The 23,656-nt window shown below is 34.9% G+C and overlaps 1 protein-coding gene across 1 annotated transcript in view; it reads right to left on the bottom strand.

Annotated features, from left to right (window-relative positions):
• Usp6nl (USP6 N-terminal like) overlaps window positions 1-23,656 on the bottom strand; it is a 104,787-nt gene that overhangs the window by 18,957 nt on the left and 62,174 nt on the right. Inside the window, exons 7-14 of the mRNA XM_048812751.1 lie at window positions 18,896-18,933; window positions 16,687-16,796; window positions 14,547-14,595; window positions 12,962-13,082; window positions 9,986-10,080; window positions 9,153-9,218; window positions 8,956-9,055; window positions 5,699-5,851 (exon numbers count right to left, since the gene is read on the bottom strand). Coding sequence (XP_048668708.1) covers window positions 5,699-5,851; window positions 8,956-9,055; window positions 9,153-9,218; window positions 9,986-10,080; window positions 12,962-13,082; window positions 14,547-14,595; window positions 16,687-16,796; window positions 18,896-18,933 — 732 coding nt within the window. The remainder of the gene's footprint in view (window positions 1-5,698; window positions 5,852-8,955; window positions 9,056-9,152; window positions 9,219-9,985; window positions 10,081-12,961; window positions 13,083-14,546; window positions 14,596-16,686; window positions 16,797-18,895; window positions 18,934-23,656) is intronic.

Here is a 23,656-nt window from a genome sequence, read left to right on the forward strand (position 1 = left end):
CTGGGTGCCAGGAAGTAGAGGCAGGAGCAAGAAGGAAAAGATGGGTGTTGACCACTTTGTGACAACAGGAAATATGTAAGAGAAATAGGGGAAGCTTCCGAGATTAGTGGAAAGATAGCTGGCTCAGTTAGACATCCAGTTTGCAGTATCTGAGAGGAAGGCAGGTTAAGATGCCCAATTATAGTATTGGCAAAACAGGTTGGAATTCAGTTCCCAGGACCAAGATGTTGAATAGACACACAGACTTGGAAATCTTCTAAGATTGCTCTGACTGGGAAACTAAACTGCCCAAGGAAAGAGCACAAGATAAACAACTTTATGTAGCTCATTTTAAAGATTAGCTCAAGAAAAGAAACCAGTGAAGAAAAAAGAGATGGAAGGAATAGGTAGGGAAGCAGAGACCAGAGCAGGATTGAGACAGAGCAGTTCTCTGGAACTAAGCATGAAATAATTTCAAATTGTGCTGCATGAATAGCACTACTGTGAGCACAAGTGAGTGTCTTCTTCCTATGTTCCAATCAAAACTTGTCACTACCAGTACAAAAGACCTATAAAGGAAACTTTATTTTCACTTTAAATGTGGAAGCCAGCAAAGTTCATTTTCTATAAACAAAATAAAAAATCCAAATTTCTCTAGGAGAAAAAAGCACCTGTATCAAAGCCAAAAGCAACAAAATGTTCACTTAAAAAGATTTATTCAGTTTCATATTTTCTGGTACTTAAAAGATAAATTTGAAAGTGGTTCTTAATTATTCTAAGAAAAAAATCTTCTCTTGATTCTTCTATATATGCCAGGAGCTAAAACTTTTGGCCAAATTGGCAGGCACAGTAGAGAAACACAAGATGACTTGATGACTTTCACTAATTCACAAAAACTCTGCCACCAGTTACATTTGAATAGAACAGAGGAGGAAAAGATCAGTAAGAAAAGAAATTAAGCATTTATTCTAGCTTTTCAGTAGGAATTACAATTTAAGGTAACTAAAAAGCTACAGCTGATAAAGGAGGAAAAGTTCTTTGTTACAGAAAGTGTGCCCCAAAATTTAATTTAGGCAAGGATTATCAATGGAGGCTAGAAGTATCAAGGGAAAGGTTAAAGAAAACTGGGTATCTGAACGATGTCACAATATTTTGCCACAGATTACTTGCTAATTGAAAGGTGTTTTTTTTTTTTTTTTTAATAAAATTTTCTAATTAAAAATTTTAATTAAAGTAATCTGGTCCTGGGCTGGGATTGTGATTCAGCGGTAGAGCACTCCCTTAGCATGGGCGGGACCCGGCTTCCATTCATTCTCAGCACCACATAAAAAAAATAAAGGCATTGTGTTGTGTCCATCTACAAAAAACAAAAAAAAAAGATTCTCTCCCCTAAAAAAAAAAAAAAAAAAAAAAGATAATCTGGTCCTAATTGCAAAACTCAGAATCATTCATAGTAAAACAAACAAACAACAACAACAACAACAACAACAAAGAAACCCTTAGTCACTATGTACCTCCTGTTTAATATGAATCTAATTAAATTGCTATATCTTACTTCTAGATTGCAGGACACACAGATGCTAGGGGAACAAGTTAAGTGACATTGCGAAAGAAATCAGACAACTCCAGAATGTGGGACATTACACATGATGACTGGATGGACCTCTATGGCAATAGGAGGGAGGGAAGGAAGGACAGACTGACAGGTGGATACAAGGGAAGAAGGAGAAGGAACAAGAGGGAGGAAGGAGGGGTGAAATAAGAAAGAAAGAGGGAAGGAAGGAAAAAAGGGAGGAAGGAAAGAAAGGTATGGTGGGGTGGGTAAGAGGAGAGGCGCACTGCTCCATGTCAAGAGTCTAAAGAAGCACATCAAACACAAAGGGTGACTCTCAAATAAATGCTGTTGAGAAAAACAGTTAAAAAGGCAGTATGTGCTGGGAGCAGTGGTGAACACCTGTAATTGGAGGATCGTGAGTTCAAAGCCAGCCTCAGCAAAAGTGAGGCGCTATGCAACTCAGTGAGACCCTGTATCTAAATAAAATACAAAATAGTGCTGGGGATGTGGCTCAGTGGTTGAGTGCCCCCTGAGTTCAAACCCTGATATTTTTTGACCCCCGAAAAAGGCAGTCTTGGGACAAGTGGAAACATTCAACAAGGACCTGGCATGAGCTAATATTGGGGAATCACACTGTTACTTTGTTGATGTGAAAAAGGTGCCATTGTTAGGCAGAAGGTCCTTGTTTCTTAGACACAGAAGTGAAGTATCCTGATGTCTTTATTTTCACTTTAAAAACATTCAATAAGCTGAGTGATAGCCTAGGTGGTCTACTTTTTTTAAGTTTTAAAACTTTCACAATAAAATGTTTTCAAAAAGTTAAATATACTCTGGATATTAGGGCTCTATCTGAAGTGTGAGGAGTAAAGATTTGTTCCCAAGATGTAGGCTCCCTATTTACCTCTCTTATTGTTTCTTTTGCTGAGAAAAAACTTTTTAGTTTCAGTAAGTCCCATTTGTTGATTCTAGTTATTAACTCTTGTGCTATGGGTGTCCTACTGAGGAATTTGGAGCCCGACCCCACAGTATGTAGATTGTAGCCAACTTTTTCTTCTATCAGACGCCGTGTCTCTGATTTGATATCAAGCTCCTTGATCCATTTTGAGTTAACTTTGGTGCATGGCGAGAGAAAGGGATTCCGTTTCATTTTGTTGCATATGGATTTCCAGTTTTCCCAGCACCATTTGTTGAAGATGCTATCCTTCCTCTATTGCATGCTTTTAGCCCCTTTATCAAATATAAGATAGTTGTAGTTTTGTGGATTNCAAGAGGAAGTGAGGGGAAAGGGAAAAATAATACAAGGGGGAGAAATGAATTACAGTAGAGGGGGTAGAGAGAGAAGAAGGGAGGGGAGGGGAGAGGGGATAGTAGAGGATAGGAAAGGCAGCAGAATACAACAGACACTAGTATGGCAATATGTAAATCAATGGATGTGTAACTGATGTGATTCTGCAATCTGTATACGGGGTATACAGATTCATAACCCACTTGAATCAAAGTGTGAAATATGATATATCAAGAACTATGTAATGTTTTTAACAACCAACAGTAAAAATTAAAAAAAAAAGTTAAATAGAAACTATAAAATATGCATAAACAAAATGAATATATAAAATATCAATAATAGTTAAAAATAGCTGGATACTTTCTTGACTTGAAAAAATAAGAAGCATGAATACTGAAAAGAAAGGAAAAACTACTATCCTTTGAAGATATAATTGTATATCTACAAATCAAAGAAAACAATCAAGGTAGTGGCTACAAAAATATAAAAAATGCCAAATGTCTAACTAGTTAGAAAAAAAAATGGAAGAAAAAAAGATGCAACTTATAACAGCCAAAGATAAAATCATCCCTTGAGGAACCTAGGGGCCCCCAGCCACTACTCTGCCTATGTTCTCCTCATCTTGATGACAACCATAGAAGTGAACCTTGTGCATGCGACCATAGACCATGGTGCTCTGGTAGAGCTACCCACCCACAGTGTCAGTGGCCAGGTTTTTACACAGGACATAATTAGGGGCTGGAGTCAGTAGGTAAGAAATACGTAACAGTTAAATGAGGAAAACAATGTATACTGAGGGTTATCAGAGTAGTCTCAAATAACTAAAAATAAAAGCTCTTTAGTAGAAAACCCAGTTTTTAAAATAAGAACACTGTTTTCCCCTCAGAAATCCTAAATCTTTAATAAATCAATGCAATCTCAAAATGCTAGTGAATTCTTTCTGGAAACCCAACAAACTAACACGAAGTAATGAGGAGGAATTAACAGGTATGAAAACAGAAAAAGCAAAGCCCTGCTCCCGTCTCACATTTTTTAAGAGGACAGAGATGACGTTAAAATTTCTTGGTACAATGTTCGTTTCATTATCTTAATGTTCCATAGGTAGTTCACAATTTGTGAAGGCCAAGTGACAAAAAAATCCGGAAGTACATGTCCCAGTACAGAAGGAGAGACGCTGTGCTGGAAAGGGCAGCGCCACCTTCTTTCAGCTCTCTTCACTGCCAGGATGATCAAGAAGCATCGCCCAGACTTCTTGCAGTGCTTATCTATCCATCTCCCTTTAATCCCGGCCCTCTATCATTTCTTAATTAAAAGCTCTTATAAACTGCTGAGTTTCCTCATCTGTAAAATGAGGCCAATCACTTTTTCAGAGTTATTTTTAGGGAATAGATGAGGGAGTCCCTATAGTATGTGCCACATAGTAACATTTTGCAAAATACTAGCTACTAATTAGATGCTAAATCATTACCACCATCCTGCTTCCATTACACAGGTTTTAAATTTTAATCTCAGGTTTAAATGTTGCAATTTTTTTTTCCTTATGTGTGTATTTTACTAAAACTTGCATTAAATTCTTTTTAAAAGTGGACAATACGTTGAAAAAATAAGCATCACAATAGTAAGAGTATAGTAATTGCTGCTCCAAATGCATTTCCTGCTACAGGAAAGAATTAATAGAAAATGGACATCATTATACTGAACAAGGGTGGGTTCACCTCACTTAGTGAAGGCGATGGTTTCACAAGGCCTATGCTCAACCTAACTGTGTATGCTGTGAGGGGTTATTTTCTAGTCAATCCTGATGACCCCAAACCTCACAGAAGTGCTGATTAATCCCTTCTCAATTAAGTAAGTAAAATCAGAACATCTTAATTTTTACTGAAAGTGAAATATATTTTCCATTAATTCAATTCTGCTTTCCTTCTATACAGATACATCCTTGATGACACAAGGATCAGGAAATGCCAAATTCACCTCTACCTGAGAGCGTAAATAACTTTTCATCTCTCGCCCATGATCTTCCACTGCCCCATCCTCTTACCATATCCTCCACTGCAACAAAGGTGAAAGAGGAAAAAATAACCTTTTCTCAGGATATCATACATTGTTAAATACTATCTGGTCAGAACTCTTAAAAGTTACTCCTACTGTGATCTTTCTACATTTTCTTTTCTCTCCCTCTCAAGCTCCCCTACCCTTACCATTTATCTTGTACCTAGCTCTATTACTGTTCCATTCACTTTGTTATCATCTGTGTAAATAATCTCAACTGTGTGGACCTGAAAGCAAGAACACATTTTTTTCTCTTAAGTTTTCAAATTCTCAGAGGATTCTCCAGCAGAAAGCCTAACAGTAGGTCCTGGAATGTTTTGAAGTAAGTGAATAAAATGTATTACCTACAAGAGCCCTGGATTGGTAATCAGAAAGTCCAGACTCTACTCTTGTTAATGCAATTTGGAATTTCTGTAGCTTTCTATTTAAGTTTGAATTTTCTAATCTATAAAGTGGGACTTTACTTGCTCTGCTATTGTATAGTTTCATAAAATGAGATGATGAAAGTAAAAAGTGCTTATTGTTATATTAGTTTAAATAACATCATAGTTACTTCTGAAAATTAGTATTATTTGTCAACCAAATTTATAAATGTAAGTAGGAACAGTACAGTTGTTCCATTAGGATATGAAGATTTAATGTTTACTTGCTTTTTCTTTAAATAAATTTTTTTAAAAAAGCTAAAGACAGTTGGTAAGGCATTCATTTATATTATTTCTTCAAGAGTATTATGCTTGTGCTATGAAAAAGAAATAATCCATGTTAATTGTGCCATGTCTTCCAATCTTAATTATAATTTAGATATAAAACATTGGGGTATTTCTTACCAGGTTCTGGGAGGTCTAATTTCGCCCGCTTTAGTTCTGCCATAGAAATCTGAAGTTGGTCTATTACAAAATCATCTTCAAAGAAAAAATCCTTTGCTAGAGTCTCCTGAAGAAATTCTACAAGTTCTTCCATAGACAATTTCATTAGATGTTCTAAGAAAGGATGACAGAAATGCAAATGCTAAGTCAACAGTTACTTTAGGTTGAAAAGATAATACATTCTATTTGGTATAGCACATTTATAAAAAGGGCATTGAAAAAACCTAAACAACTTTCACATGGCCTTGTGAATGTTAAAAAAAAATTTTTTCTGATACTGAAATGGTCACAAAGAAATGCAGGTTAATCTTACTGGGGAGAAAGAGGAGCTGGCAAATACTGTCAAACACCTTCTCATTGGTTTAAGAGTAATAATATATAGGCATTAATAGTAACCCAGAGTAAGAGCTTCTCTGAGACAACTGACAGAGAAAGGCACCCAGGAAGACATGAGGCCTTTCTCTTTTATTGATTTAAAGCTCCAACTGTCACAGGCAAATCCACTTCTAAGTCTGTATTTATTAGTGGTTCAGAACTTTTTTTAAAAGGGATTATTAATTTGTAGAGTTTATTTCTGCATATGAAAGTAGTTTCATCAGAAAAAATTTCAAACTACAGACACAAATCGGAAAATAAAAACCCACTAAGATCATACTACCCCTTACTCACAGGTATGTATATTCACATGTGCATATGTGTATCAATTCACAAAATTAAATGATATTTACAAAGTTATTCACCTTCTTGCTTTGTTCCCTTTCAATAATATATCACTGATATCTCTCACTTCAACAGATATGATTTTATACCATCATTATTCATAGTGATATAATAGTGCAATGTAATGAATGCATTGTAATTTGCTTAATTAGTCTTCTAGTTATGGACATTCAGATTGTTTCTCATTTTTTGCTATTTAAACCACTTTGCCATGAACCTCTAGTAACAAAGTCTCTAAATATTAAGGCAATGTGGAAGAAAGAGAAAAAAGAAAAAACCTCTTAACCACTGAGTAAGTGTCCCAAAAGAAGTTTTTCTTCTTTATGCTTTATTTTTTAATTGGCAAATAAAAAATTGTATGTATTTAAGGTGTAAACTATGGTCTATTACAAAATCATCTTCAAAGATGATTTGGTGTATGTATAACATTGTGGAATGATTAGACCAATCTAATTAACATATCCATCAAACATATTTATTTTTGTAATGAGAACACTGAAAGTCTACCTACTTTGCAGTTTTCAAATATTCACTAATATTATTAGTTTCAGTCACTAGGCTGTACAATAGATCTCCAGAACCATTCCTTCTGTCCAGCTGAAACTTTTTTACCTCTTAGTAACATCTCTCCATCCTCCCTCCCTTTCAACTACCATTCAGGTTTTAAGGCTTCACATGGTGATGAAGGAAATTAGTTTAAGCTCTTGAGCTTTGTTTCCCTAGCCAAAAATAAATAAATAAATAAATAAAAAATACAGAGCAGCAGAGAAATTTTTCTACAGTTTATTTAGTCCAATGATATGCTAGTATATAAAGTAACTGCTGTGCTTAAAGTTTATTTACAAAGGGTAAAGAAACTTTTTACTTGTCAAAATTGATAAAGGGTCATATAAATAAAAACAATTTAAGAAGAAAAAAAGAGCTACAAAGAAATATGTTTCTACTTTTTCACTGTTTAGGGAACATTGATATCTCTTAATAAAAATTTTATTTTTGTTCCACACCTCATTTTATTCATAATCCAGAGAGAAAGGAAGTAACTGAAGTGGAGGAGAGGCAGGAAGAGAAGAAAGAGGGATTTCACTTGGTTATAAGACAGAACCCTGGGTCTTGGATAGCAATTTGTTGTCAAAGGTTTTGTCGTGGTACTTTAGTCTATGTGTTGAGGAAACAGAGCCTGAATACAAGGGAAAAGAATCACCACGCTTCTGAATCCTTTTCTTGAACAGAGTAAACAATACAAAGGTATCTTATAATGGGCATTCTTATTCCTAGGTAAAAGTGTGGTTGATCTGGCCCTCTGAAGTCCACTCTGTTCACATAAATAACATAACAATCTTACATCAAAGTACCTAGCATGTACTTAGAACACCAAGCACAGTAGACAGAAAAACCATAAACATAACCTCATGCACTCAACTGGCTCCTACTGCAGATGGGATGCTGAGGAGATCATTCAAGGACAACATGAGAGAGCAGAGTATACGTGGAACGTGAAATTATGTGGTATGGTCTAGATTAGAAGTACTATATAAAGTTCTAAAGCTTTCAGTGATTCACACCTCTGTATAGTTTTAAGAAGAGCCACAGAATGCTTACGGTTGAACTGAGACTTTAAAGTGAATATGATTCTTCACATTCATGAAGAAAATCTCATTTCTTAATTTTATAGTAAGGCATAGCAACTCAATTTACAGAGCCCTTGAAATACTGCAACTGAGACTAAAATGTGTTTTGTTGTTCTGTTTTAAAAAACAATCCTTTCTACATTTATGCAACTACAGACACTGCCTTTACTTGCCTCAGAGGCCATGACACAGTCAAGCAGAGCTGATCTATAAATTCCCCATCTACAACTTGGAGCTGGAAGCTCTTATTCCTAAATGAAGGAAACAATAATAGAAATATTCTCTGTAGCACCCTTAAATCATGAGGCTAAAGCTCTCTCTGTTCTATTACAAACTTGAAATTCAGATCAATGAAAAGAACAAGAAGATCCAGCGAACATAGGGTTAGAAGTGATGGTGGGATGTGATGATCATTATTATCCAAAGTACATGAATGAAGACACAAATTGGTGTGAATATACTCTGTGTACAACCAGAGATATGAAAAGTTGTGCTCTATATGTGTAATAAGAATTGTAATGCATTCTGCTGTCATACATAAATAAAAAATTAATTTAAAAAAAGAAGATCCAGTGAAAACCAATATTTTAGAATATCATTATTAGTGAAACCAACAAATTTCATTCTACCACTCCAGTGAAACTGTTATAAGGAGAAAAGAATCCAAGATCTTTGCCATACACAGCTCTAGTAGGAAAAAGAACCACAAAAAAGTAAACTACCAACTGAAGAAAACTTCCCCACTGATTCTCAAGGACTTTTTTTATACTATCACGGAGACAATGGATAAGGAGCCCAGTGGGGATTGACACATCAAAGTTAAAATAAGTCTTGATTTTTATGAAATCTTCAGTTAAAACATTTTCTTACTTTTGTGTAATTTTAAGATTGTGTAGGACATGGCAGTAAGAACTCGTTCTCCTTCAAAGATGTAAATATCCCATATTCTGAGGTTTAGAGTAAAGGGAGTCTGTAATGAAAAATAAAACAAAACAGAAGTAAGATTAACAGTTTGCCTCACCTTGTGATCAGGATTTTATGATAGAGTTTTGTAAATAAATACTTACACGATCAAGGAAACACTGAAAAAACCATTTCATTGTGTAAAAACTCGTGTAGATTTCTTGAGTATCCTAAAAAAACAAAGACCTCACAATTTCTGGATTGTAACCAACAGATTATGACAATACAATACACAAAATTAGGAAGGATAATGGAGATAGCTGTCAAGGATAAATATTAAAAAAACCACCTTTGGGGGCTGGAGTTGCAGAGTGCTTGCTTAGCACACGTGAGGCACTGGGTTCGAGCCTCAGCACCACATGAAAATAAATAAGTAAAATAAAGATATTTAAGAAAAAAACCCAAAACATCTCTTTACAACCTTTTTCTTGATTTCTTTTCCTATTCTTACTTTTTCTCCCAAAATTTTACCTTTCAAGATTAACCCCAGAATAAATTTCTCATGAAAGGACTGTAATACATTTATTTTTCACTAACATATTTTACAATTAACTATCTTTGTTTTACTAAAGTATTATATCTTGTAGTAAAGCACACATATATTTCATGAGGAATGAGTTTGTAAGAACCTCAAAATACTTTTTGTGCAATTCAAAAACCTCCAAAGTAACTAAGAAATCACATTTCATTTAAAAACTTCATTGTTTCCACTTACCAGCTTCACAGAAATCTGAATCTACTAATTAAAACTGTGATAGATCATCAATATTAAATTTTACAAATCTAATGTTCATCAAACTGGGAATTGTTTTAACTGTTTAGTAAATGAAATGGATGACACTATAAATTAATGAGTTAACTGAGGCCAAAGACCAAATATCACTGTAGCTTCATTATTGGAACAGGTGGGTGTTAAGTCAGTGTCACATCTACCTACCAAATGTTGCTTAAGCTTGGACAGAAATTTATTCAGTATTTTTTCATGATGTTCTTGAAACCTCAAGAGTTTAGGGAAACCTTGGACAAAAAAGCCTATAATACAAACATAAAAACAGTACTTCAGAAACAATATCCACAAAACACCAATTTAAAAATGCAACACATTTCTTTCATTCCTATCAAAAGGAAAAAGAAACATCTAGTACTTACCAAGATAATTTTCCTTCCCACCAAAACCATAATTGTATACAAACTTTTGGGTAATGAGACTATTAGCTAGGATTTGTTGTTAACATTCACCTATATTTTTATAAAATATATTTTCTGTAAAAGGCAGAATATTTCTGAATTAAAGGAAAACTAGTAGACTAAACCCCCCCCACAAAAAAAAAGAAAACTGAGATTATTAATCAAGATTATGTGTTCGTTTTAAGACCTTGGGCCATATCTTAAATGATTGAATTTTTTATAGTTCTAATCTTAACTACTTATCATTTGGTTTTACTGTTAATGTATTACTTAAACATTTATTTACATTTTCAAGTTTACTTTAACAATTTCTCTAGTACCATTTTTCCAAAGTTTTTATCACTTTTTAACACTTTCTGTAAGCTATATTTAACATAAGCTAAAACAATGTTACATCAAAAATCATATTTTAATCCAATTGATTATACAATATAATCTGTAAGATTTTTAGTTATAAATGGTTAAGTTAGTATTAATTTGTATATTTAATTCATTGAACTTTATACATCTATTTTTATTCACGAGTTTCCTTTCAGATATATTTAAAAGGATATAAATTCAGTGGACTCTTATTTCTCCACCTTAGTGTTTTCAACCTGGTTTCTAAGCAACTTTGAAAGATGTTAATAGATTTTCTATGCTTTTAAAAAGAACCTGGGGTAAATAGTGTATGTTACATGTTGTTCTTGAATATTTATGATGTATATTAACCTATTAATTAACGTCTTTTAGATTTCATGAAACATTTTGCTTTGCTTTTCTCAATCTCCCAGACTTATCCAAACTTGGAGTCTATTTTTTTCCCACAAAACATCTGTTTCCAAAAAACAAAACTTTGTTCCTTCAAGAACTTCAGGAACACAATACTGGGAAACATTGCTTTACAATCTGAGCAGAATTCTCTCTTAACTTTATTGCTCAGTTTTTGAAGGTATGTGTAAAAATTTCCAGAGATAGAGATTCTATTCTTCTCTCAGTAATATTTTCCAGTGAAATGATTTAAAAAAAAAAATCTTTATCTATCAATGCCATTTTCATGGTCAATTTGACAAGAATGGGAGTTGGAAAAATTTCAAGAAAAGTATGATTTTTTGAAAAAGTCAATGCACTTCAGTAATAACTAGCTCAGTGATACAAAGATATCTAATATTTCTTTATTTTTCAGTGATATCCCAGGCTCAGTATTTTAAATCTTCTCTCTTCTAGCCTTACCTTTGATTTCTCATATTTACAAGTGACACCACTTTAATAAAGGAAATGCAAAGGATAGAGGGTACTTTAGATAAAACTTCATAAGCAGGCATACAAACAAATATTTCTAAGTACAAACTCACCCATAAAAATGACCTAGACTTCACTGAAAGAATAAATGTTGGGATAAAATTGCTTTACAGATTAGACTGGCAACAATAATTGCTAGCAAATAGGTTTTAAAAGAAATGATTATTTTCTAAAATTAGACAGGCTTCTACATAATTATATATCACTTAAATTGTATACTTCATTGCACTCAAGACAAATCAACAATACCACTGCATGGGGAAGCAAAATAAAGACTGATAAAGAAGAGTTCTTTTTCCTCAAGATGTCTTTTTAAATGATACTGCCTATTGAATGTCAACTTAACATAATAATATATCTTACATTTGGAGTCCAGAAACCATTAACATGTGTTAAAACAATTGGCAAAAAACATTGATAGACTAAAGCAAACACACATACACACATGCACACACTCCTCACACCCCTCCACACACAACACCCCCACAAAAGTCACTTGCTAAGATTGTCAGATTTAATATACAATGGACTATGGAAGGCCATAACTTTGAAAACGTTAAAATAGCACTTTCCATGGAAGGTCCCCACAACATAGAGCATAAATATTCACAAAGTGAACGTAGGTGATTCATTCTTAAGAGTAATTGGTATTACAAGTTTTAATTTGATACTACCATATAAATGAATTGGAAAAATAACTTTGCCTTAATATAAATGCCACTTTTATTTCCAAAACAAATTGCAATCCAAACTCTACAAAATAAAATTTAATGAACATGCTTGGCAAATATTAGGAAAAGGTCATTAAAAACAATCTGCTAATCTGAAAACCAAAAATTATGCATGTTTTGGAATATTAAACAATCTAGTGCCCAAAACATGTCATCAGCCATTTACTTAAAATGGAACAAAATATGGCTGGAAGAACTAAAACTCACACTTGAAATATGAAACTACTGTGTTATTATGTACTTTTCCTTTAAATGCCTAAATGTCATGTCATTTCTCAGTTAATATTCTTTGACAAGAAGTCGTACATCACAATATCCAGTCAATGGTAACATTTAACTGAAATGGTAACTGCATGACTGTCTAAAAGTTTTGATCAAAAGGTATCTTATTTCTTCTAAATAATATAGCTTTTCCTAAATTCCTCCAAACCTGAATTAGTTTCTTCTGACTGAGGGCAAGTAAAAAAATTTAAAAATTTTAAAATACCAACAATATACTTTGGGGAAATGACAAAGAAAAATCAGTGTGAACTGAAAAAGTTAGAAAAAAGTTTAATAACAAAAGCCAAAAGAATTAGAAACAAACACCACTGAACAAGCTCTGAGACATTAAGTTTGTTGTACTAATTCTACCAGGCATCTTTGACTTTGTTTTCATTTACCTTTTACCCTCTCTGATTTTATTGCTTATGATAACATATGGGTGTTCTTACCATGCATGGCATGTTTGGGGCCCGAGAAGAGTTTGACCAGGGCCCAGAAGGCATCTTCCTCGTTCATGTACATGAGGAGTAGAGCTGTGATCTGGCTCATCCCCTGACAGTACCCAACTTCCTAAAGAGCAAAAGAAAGCACAGACACTGGAGTTCAGAATACAACTACAGATATCACAAAATGCCTAGATAGATTATTTAGTGGGCATTTCTAGAGGTAAATATTACAATCTTTACAGCATAATGCCATATGTTATAAAAGAATAAAAAACTCTCATATAGAATAAACGCACAGATGTAGACAAAGTTTAAGTCTTTTTTTAAAATCATCTTCTGTTTGATACTGTTATGCTCTCTTTAAAGAGTACCAATATTATTTCATTTTATGTTTGATTTTAGCTCACTATTCTTCCTCTTTGCTCAGATGCTAGCAATCTCTCTCCTCCTCCAAGTCCAAGTTTGCTATCTTATTTCCTCTATATTTCTGGACCCTTAAATAGATACTTTTTGGATGCCCACCCAACCTACACCCCTCTAAGAGCTACCCACTCTCCTCATAGTCCCTGCTTTGATATGGCCTTAGTGATTCATGCTTCTGCAATAGGAACCATAGCTGATGGACCAGATGAGGACACCTGACACCAAGAGAATAATTAATTGGTTTCATGGACTAATCAGACACTCTACTCTCTCTAGGAAATGTGAACAAAGCCAGAGGGCTACAATCACATGGAGTTATGTACTCTAATAGTATGCTATTCTGTGAGTGGAATTTCAGCCATGGAATAACCAGCAGGCAGGTAAAGGAAGCCATCTGGAGATAGACACAGTAGAATACACAATTCACAGAGATAGTCAGAGATACCATGTGGCCCCACAGAGAGGGGGAGAAAGTATAGCTATTCTCCCTGAATGCTTCCCACCTTTCAGCTCCAATTCCCCTGAGGCCAGGTACAGCTTCATTTCCATGAGAAGTTCCTTTAGTAAATCCCTTCTGACATTTCCCCAGTTTAAGCTGACTTCTGCTCTTGTTCAAAGGTTCTCCTCCCTAGAATCTTGTCAATAGGTATTTATTTAACAGCCATGTTAGGTCTCTCCCCAGAATGGTACATGCCTTAAGAGTAGTATGTTTATTACTAAAAAGTTTAGTTTTATTCTACTCATACTGAACATCATCTGATACATAAAACATAATACTGGAAGACAACCTTCTAGGACTTATTGAAGAATTATTGAGTCAAGCAAAAATTAATCTATTCACCAACTTCCTGTCCTACCTTCCCATTCCTCACTTGTTTGCTTAAAAGTTATAACAAATACCATAAAACATAACAAAACAATCTGTAGCGGGAGAGAAAAAGTGAGATTTACTGGTGTACTATGGTCATATCTTGTTTTTTCCACTTCCAAATCACTTCTGTTCTAAGACCTCAGGGTTACTATGGGAGCCATAAAGAGATCCACAGAACTAAAAGGTCCTGGGATGAAGAAATGGGGCTACAAGGGCCTTATTATGTAGGGGGTGCCAAAAGGAACCTCCTGTTTCTTGGAATACAAGTAAAGAATAGGGCATGCTTGGACTTACCGTATTATAGATAGAATATGCAGCAAGAACATGAAATAAGGATTGTTGCCTAGAGAAATAAAAATTTAATTAAACACAATTTAGTTATTTCATACTTTTAAAATTACAAACTTACAAATAATCCATATAAGATTTACAATTGCAATAAAGAAATTCTCCTAAGTGCATATGAAAACAGTACGCTCAACAGTCTAAATTTGAGACTAGATACCTTCATTCTGACAGAAAGATTTATACCCAAAACACAAAGGACTTCAACATGTCTTACACTGTTGCCACCTTTTAAACAGAAGCCACTGGATTAACAAAACAGAGGCAAGGCCTTCTGAAGACTCCATGACAACACCAACTAAGTGTAATACCTAACAGAACTGGGCAGTGTCCTCCAAAAAGCCGGACATGCTCTATAGCAGCCTCCAAGAGAAGGTAGCTTGTTATGTTTTCCATAGCCAGAATGCAGGTATTGAGGTTCAAGGGTGGAAACAGGAATAGCTCTACTCACTATTATCCCAAATGACTGACTCCCTAGGAAGTTTTCTGCTTCCTATCCCTGCAACCTTAGGCTCTGTTGATCTAGATATCTTAGTTCCAAAAGAGCAGGTTCCACCAGGAGACATAAAGTTGATTCCATAAAACTGGACTGCCATACAACCACTTTGAGTTCTTTATGCCTCAACAGACAAGGAGGGGGATTGATCCTGATTACTAAGGGGAAAAATGATTGCTACGATATAACAGACATAGGAGGAATATGTCTGGAATACAGGAGAACACTGGGGCATCTCTTAGTATTACCAAGCTCTGTGGTTAAAGTCAATGGAAAGCTATTGATTTTTTCCAATTCGGGCAGAACTGGCAACAATCCAGACTTTCCAGGAAAGAAGGTTCTACCAGAAAAAGAACTATAACCAGCAGCAGTACTTGATGAGGGCAAATGATACATAGAATGGGCAGTGGAAGAAGGTTACTATAAATACCAGCTATGCCCATATGGGAAGTCGGAGAAATTACTGTAATTTTACAAACACTTCTTCCTCACTTTGGTATGAGTGTGTGTGTGTGTGTGTGTGTGTGTTTATGTACACACAAACAAAATTTTCTTCTTTATGATAATTACACTTATATGACAGTATTTAAGTTCAGGATAGAAAAGCAGAGGTCTGAACATGGCCCAAGAACTTGATATCCACTTATGGGAAAAGCATTAAGAGTGTTTTCAGTTGTAAGCAGAATTGTTGTATCATGTTAGACAGAAGAATGAATTTACTACTGTCTTATCTGGAAATTAAGAATTGCTTAAGGAGATGAGTGTCAGTAACCAGTTGGCACAGGTGGACTGTGTCGGTTGGCTCTGTGTAGAAATCTGGCTAGGTTACTGAACACTATTATTTAAACACTCATCTAGATGTTACTGTGAATGTATTTTGTAGATGTAGTTAAAATCCAAATTCTGTTGACATAAACTGGGGGAAGAATATCCTATGAAATTTGAATAGGCCAGGTTCATTCTGGCTTCCCTGAAAAAGAAATGCCACCTAAGGACAACAGCTTCAGCTTGTGCCCAAGAGTTCTAGCTTGTCCTTTCTGATAGTTTGCTTTGTAGATTTGGACTTGGGAAGCCAGCCCTCAACAACTGGACAAGTCAATCTCTTAACATATATTTCTTACTGGGTTCTACCTCACTGGTTGGCCTCTGACAAATACAGAAGTCAGCAAAATTGTATCTTTCAATCATAAAATGTCATAGCAATGATACACCAGTGTGTGGTCCTAATATTCATTTCCTTAAGTTTCATTTATGCGTGAAATCAAGGTTATATTTATCACTGACACAGTTTTCAAACACATACAATCTCTCTTCTCTACAACTTTTCATAAAAGTATCTAATGTATTCCTAAGAATTCTCAAGCCAGAAAATGATTCTTCACTAATTTTATAGCATCTACAACGTCAAAGGTTAACATTTTTTAGTTAAGCTAGATCCTAGGTTTTATACCAAATGGACTCAAATGATTTGCAAATGTTTCAATCTTGGGGATCTAAATAAAAATTATAATCTACACAAAATATCTTAATGCTTTGATAAAGACTATTTATAAATGCTATTTTTTACATTTGATAATATTAAACTTTACTTACTTAACACCATATCTGTCTCTAAACATAATATGGTCCCTGAATGTACGGTTGACATCAAGGTCTATTTGTCTGATATCAGGTGAACAACCCCGTGCTCTGTGTTTTAATTTCTGGAGAAGAAAAAGAGAAGGGGAAAAAAAATGCATCTTATGAAAATCACTTGTTCAAAGTCCATGATTTATAGTAAAATGATTTTCATTAAAAAAACTTCCTTTTTGTTGTTTAGGATAACAACTCCTGTGGCTTAAAAAATAAAATCAAAGCAATATAAAATGGTACACAAAATTTTTTCCTACCCTCAGTGTCCCCACTGATTCAACTCCCACTCCTTCCCTCTTCCCTCCCATTGTGTCAATATAGTTAGATTTTTAACCAACTTCCTGGAGTCAGCCTTACTAAGACTGTGTGAAAGCTCTTCATGACTGAGCCAAGCAACCTACTGACTTCATTTCTTTCCAGCACAGTATTTTTATTTTCCTTGGAACTAAGCACTGCCTTGCTTCTTGAGTTGCTTCATTTTCTATATAATTTTAGCCCATTCAATCCCAAATTCACTATAAATGGTACAAATCCCCTTAGGTGATGTTCTAAAGAACACATATGCCACTGACTTGTCTTCCTGAAGGCAAATCCCAAGTGGGCTGCTTGGCCTCAGGGTTGCTGCCCAGGTCAGACCTGGGGCTTCCCTCTGTTTTGTTTTGCCCTCGTGTCTCCTGATTCCCGGCTCTCCCATTCTCACTCCCATCTTCACTTTTCTGGTCTATTCCCTTGCTCTGGAGGAACACATTCTCCAGCAGCTCCTGTGAAAGTGTGTGTAGAAACAAGAGGAAGTTTTGGAAACCCTGAATGTCTGATGAGTCTATCGTCTCAATTAACTGTTTGACTGCTTCAAAATCCTAAGTTGGAAAATATTTTTGCTCCAAAGGTACTGTTTCATTGTCTTCTGGTCTCACATTTTGCCAGGGGAATTCTTGTCCCTTTATATGCAAGTTCATTTTCCTCTCTGGAAGATGGTAAAGAGCTGCTCTCTCCTTGCTCTGAAATTTCCCCTTTTGCTACTTTTATCCACAGAGTTGGGCACTTGGTATATCTTTTCTTAGAAACTTATACATCTCTCAGCTCAAGAAACTGTCTTCAGTAATTCTTTTGTCAATTTACTCAGTCTCCCCTCCCTCTTTCCCATTTTCTCTTTCCAGAACTCTGATTATTACAGTGTGGGATCTTCTAGGCTGTTATCTAATTTTCTTGTATGTTCTCTATTATTTCCCATCTATTTGCCTTTAAGTTTTATTCTCTGGAAAATTTCCTCAATTGGAATTTTCTATTGTTTTTCATTTCTCTTAAGTTTTTCATTTCCATTATTTTTTTACACTCATAAGCTCTTTGTTGTTCTAAAATGTTCCTTTTTATAGCATCCTACACTTGTTTTATGGATGTAATATCTCCTTATTTTTCTGAAGATATTAAAAACAGTTTTCTTCTTGCTTTATTGTTTGCTTCTTACAAGTTTCTTTTTTCCATTTGCTTTCATTTGCCTTTCATGCTAGCCCCTTTCCTTAAATGAACATGCAGTACTTTGCTATCTGCTTTTATTTAAAGTGAGACACTTAAAAAAGCTGTGGGGTTTCACAACAGTGTTCTTCACTGTAGAGTGATTTAGCCTAGGAGATGCACTGTGGTCCATGAAGTCAGGATCTTTGGGTTTATTTTCTTGTGCTGGCCACATTCCCCAAAGAAGGTTATTCCAACCTTGTCAGGAAGACAAGCACCTGGATGCCATGTTTTAAGACCTGGGTTGAAGAAAAAGACTAGACTGCTCAAAATTCAGGATATTCTATTCCTTTGCTTTCATGAGCGCAGCCCACCCCAGCAATGTCTGTGTCCCAGCTGAAAGGACCTCTGCTCCATCCTCTCCCAATAATAAAGTTCCAGTCCTGGGCCAGCGCTGGAAGGAAACCTGGAAGCTCTAACTGTTTCTGAAAAGACTATCCAGCACCTCTGTTTAGCCTCATCTGCACTTCCAGAGGTACCTACAGCCAGCAACTCCCAACCACCTTCTGAAGGTCTCAGCTATGGTGCATGGTGCTCCTCCACTTTCCCACTACAGCCCAAGATTTAGCTTTCTCAGGTTTATTAAATTTACTAAATGCCTGTCTGTACTCTGGTTTCCAAAAATTGGCAGCTGTTATTTCTTCTTCTATTTTCTTACATCTTGTGGATTTGCCTTTAAAAAACTCTGCTGTTGGGCTGGGGATGTGGCTCAAGCAGTAGCGCGGTCGCCTGGCATGTGTGTGGCCCGGGTTCGATCCTCAGCACCACATACAAACAAAGATGTTGTGTCCGCCGAAAACTAAAAAAAATAAATATTTAAAAAATTCTCTCTCTCAAAAAAAAAACAAAAAACAAAAAACAAAAAAACAACAACAACAAAAAAACACTCTGCTGTCAATTTATTGGTATTTCAAAGGGAGGGGAATCTGAAATTATGAGTATGCTTCATTTCCCATGTTTAATCCAACAGAAGATTAAAATTTATATTAACATGTACTTATCTATGTTTAAATATAAATAAGCATCTATATACACATGCCATATTGATCCATTTACCACATACCGACAATACAGATTTCTGCTACATTTATATAAAAACATAGTTTAATTCCTGACTTAAAGTAGAATAGAGGCTATCTGGGTGTGTCTCAAATAATGTGTGTGTATGGTTAAGTGCTTCTGTGTTTTGAGGTACGAACTAGAGAAGGGCAGCGTCTATATCTTTTTAAAACATGAAGAATGGGCTGCGGGTGTGGCTCCATGGTAGAGCACTTCTCTAGCATGATGAGGCCCTGGGCTGAGTCCCAGGCACCAGGAAACAGCAATTCAAAACTTGAAGAGTTCCCACAGAATGATCCTGAGTTCTGAAGACAGAAGAAGACATTTGTAGTACTGTATGAAAATCATACAACCACTGAAATATTATTGTTATTTCTAATAAAAGCTGATGAGATAATACAAAAATTTAGTTTAAAAATAATAATTTGTTCATATTTGATCTCAATATTTTACTTCTTTTTTTTTTTTTTGAACCTCTATTTTATTTATATGTGGTGCTGAGAATCGAACTCAGCGCCTCACACATGCCAGGCAAGCACTCTATACCACTAAGCCGTAAAGTAACTCCAGCCCTTAATATTTTCTTTTGTTAAAAAGGTAATGGGCAGGGCTGGGGCTGTAGCTCAGTGGCAGAGCACTTGCCTAGCATGTGTGAGGCACTGGGTTTGATCCTCAGAACCACATAAAAATAAACAAACAAAACAAAAGCATTCTGGACATTGACAACTACAAAAAAAAAATTTTTTTTAAAGTAATGGGCAAGTACAGAGGTTTCAATTATTGTTATAGGCCTCTTCATAAAAGATGAGACACGGAAACAAAGGAAGAAAATGTTTGACTAGACATTATGAAAAATGCCTTAAAATAAAATTTAGTTGGAAGGGAGAAGACCCAAACACATTTATAACAACAGCTTCTCTTGAGGACAAGATAATCCATCATAAAAAAGGTCTCATGACAGAAGCAAAGCCCAGTTAAGCTGGTAAAAAATAACAGGTCAGGAATGTTATTTATGTCCTAAAAGGTTTACAAACTAATGCACATAATACAGTAAATCAAGCACGTTTCTTACCTCCTGAAGAAAAGGAGGTTAACAGTTTTTACGTTTTCTCTGAGACTAGGTGGTTGAGATCCATGAATACTATAATAATACAAGAATAAACATTTTTCTTAAAAAAAAAATGGGAGCTAATGAACCCATAAACCTACAACAGAAGTACAGTGGATGTACTAAGTACTGTACAGAAGTACAGTACTTAGATGAAAAATTAGGAGTATGGCCAATCAGACTGAACCGAGCCAGGCTAAGGCTCACATGAGCTTGTTACCCACTTGTTACCATCTATAAAGTGCATTACTAAACACAAGAGAGATAAATACAAATGAGATACGTACAAGTAAAACAAAAACAAAAACAAAACCAGAGGAAAAAGAGCATTGGCTCAGGAGCCAGAACAGTCTGGATTTTAAATCCTACCTCCTTGCTAACACTGGAGTAAAACGTTAATTAAGTTCAGTTTCCTCATTTGTAAATGTTGATGATAACAGTAAAACCTGTCTCTCGGTATTAATGGAAGAATTAAATACAGTAGTTCATATAGAGCACTTAGATAATATCCACGCATAAAAATACTTGAATACAGTCAGCTCTCCTCAAGGTAAAGGAGATAGTTATTTATAAAATACAGTAATATGAAATTTCAAACTAAAACCAGTCATATCCAAATCTGAGGGAAGGGATCAAAAAGGGTGTTTGCAATGTACCTTGAAATTCCACCCTTTTGGAAATGAACTCCTCCTCAGGCTCCTATTCTATGAAGACTTCCCGAACCGTAATGTGCCTTCTTTTACTCTTTCCTTTCAACCCAGGCAAGTTTTTTGTTTTACTACTTTTAGAGTATTTAGCATATCAATTAGTGCTAAACACTTCTATGCAATCATGTCTTCTCCAATAGAGAAGAACACTTCCCTGACGCTGCACCTGTTTATGTTTGCGTGCTCTTCAGCACCTCAAAGTCTCATCCCAAGAAAGGATACACATGTCATCGAGCAAACTTAAAGGAATGAATGCTCATAATATGCCAGGCTCCAAATAATTTCACCCATCTCAGAAAAATTTTAGTAGATTTAAGATAAAGTAGTTTTACTCCTGGTAAAGTTCCAGTTCATGGGGGGATGTGTGAAGTGCAATGTATACCACTTTCGAGAAAGTAAGAATGAATCATCAGGAAAGGAAGACCTGGTTGTATAATGATTCGAGGGAAATCTCAAAGTAAAATTAATGTTTATGACAACAATGAAAATTATGAGCTTAAAAACAGTCAAGTCATTTCTGTTTATGCTATGGAAAGTTTTTATTAAATTATACCAGCCATGGGACAATTTTATTCTATGCAAAAAATGAAATAAAATATAACTGAGGGATGGGGTTGTAGCTCAGCAGTAGAGTGCTTGCCTAGCACCTGCAAGGCCCTGGGTTCGATCCTCAGCACCACATAAAAATAAATAAAATAAAGGTATTGTGTCCAACTACAACAAAAAATAAATAAATATTTAAAAATATATATAACTGAAAACTAGAGTTCTATTATTAGCAGATACACTGGGTTAAAAAATGTTCCCTCAAAATTCATATCTATTCAGAACTTATAAATTATAAACTTATAACTTATAAATTATAAATTTCTTATAACTTATAACTTATAAATTTCCTTATCTGGAAAACATCTGAAGACAGCAAGTTAAGATGAGGTCATAATGGATTAGAGTGGACCTTAAATCCAATGACTAGTGTCTTCATCAGGACAGTCAGACACAGACACACAAAAGAAAGAAGATCAGATGACAAAGGAAGCACAGATGAAGTGACACTGCTGCAAGCCAGGGAACCCTAAGGACTGCGGCAAGGGAGGATTCTTCCCTGGAGCCTTGAGCACCTTAACTTCAGCTTTCCATCCTACAGAACTGTGAAAGAATGGATTTCTGTAGTTTTAAGCTACTCAGATAGTGGTACTTGGTGGTAGCCTGCCCTAGGAAATGAATACAGCATGTAAACAAAGAACCTGCTGCTTTTCTTAGTTAAATATTTACTGAGCACCTACTATATGCTAGGCACACTGTAGCAAGTGCTGGGGTTACGTTTTCTGTATGTTCTCTCAAACATATTTTATTTTGAACACTGGCTCTAAAACTATGACACTAAAAGCAAACACCTAGTCAACAGCCTGAAATTTGAAACTCTAAAATCTTGAGACATAAACCCGGCCTGTGTAAAGTCCAAACAGCTGAATTTTGCAAGTCTTTTATTCACATGAAATGAGTAACTCTTTAATTAGTATTTATTACTTTTTATCTTGATGAAATTCACTTTCATACATATATGAAAAAGAAAAGAAAAATATTGAAAGAGCACCAAAGTGCTTCTTATAATTGACTTTGGAGTAAAAGTAAGCTACATATAATTTTTTTCCATTTATTCAATTTTAATTTATATTTAAAAGCATCATATAGTTATTTACATTATTTTCCAAGGAACATATTTCAAAATCTATGCATCTAAGATTCTTCAGTGTAAATACCTCACTCCCTTTCAAAGGTTAATAGATTAAAACTTGGGCTTAGAAAGGGTATAACTCAGATGATAAGAAGGTAAATTTAATGCACTGTCTAGTTTACAAAAGATTGACCACACAGTCAAAAGTTTAACTTTTTATTAATAAATAATATTCCTGGGGACAAATTCGTCTCTCAATCTTATAAAAAAAAAATCAGACACAGGCAGTTATTAGATAAACTGAATTCTGCTGTTATTTTCTCATAAATTCTAAAAATGATACTGCAAATCTCTTTATTGATACTATAAGCAGGAGTTAGTCTATTTTCCTATAAAAATATCCCAACATTGATGGATCATTTGAAATACTGTGATAATTTATATATTTGAAAAGCAAAGCATGTGATACTCATTGACTGATATTGATCATATTTTTACTAAAGTATTTGTTTAAAATTTGACTAAATTACAATCAATAAAACAAATAACAGGCCTCCAAAATCCAACGTAATATAATTTTAATATCATTTCAAGTAATGATACAAGTATCTTCTATCACTATGACAGCTTAAAAATATTATTTTACTTTTTTTATTATTAGTTGTTCAAAACATTACAAAGCTCTTGACATATCATATTTCATACATTTGATTCAAGTGGATTATGAACTCCCATTTTTACCCCGTATACAGATTGCAGAATCACATCGGTTACACATCCACTTTTTTACATACTGCCATACTAGTGTATGTTGTATTCTGCTGCCCTTCCTATCCTCTACTATCCCCCCTCCCCTCCCCTCCCCTC

This window comes from Marmota marmota, unplaced genomic scaffold (assembly GCF_001458135.2).
Source record: "Marmota marmota marmota unplaced genomic scaffold, marMar, whole genome shotgun sequence".
NCBI classification, from domain to species: Eukaryota; Metazoa; Chordata; class Mammalia; order Rodentia; family Sciuridae; genus Marmota; species Marmota marmota.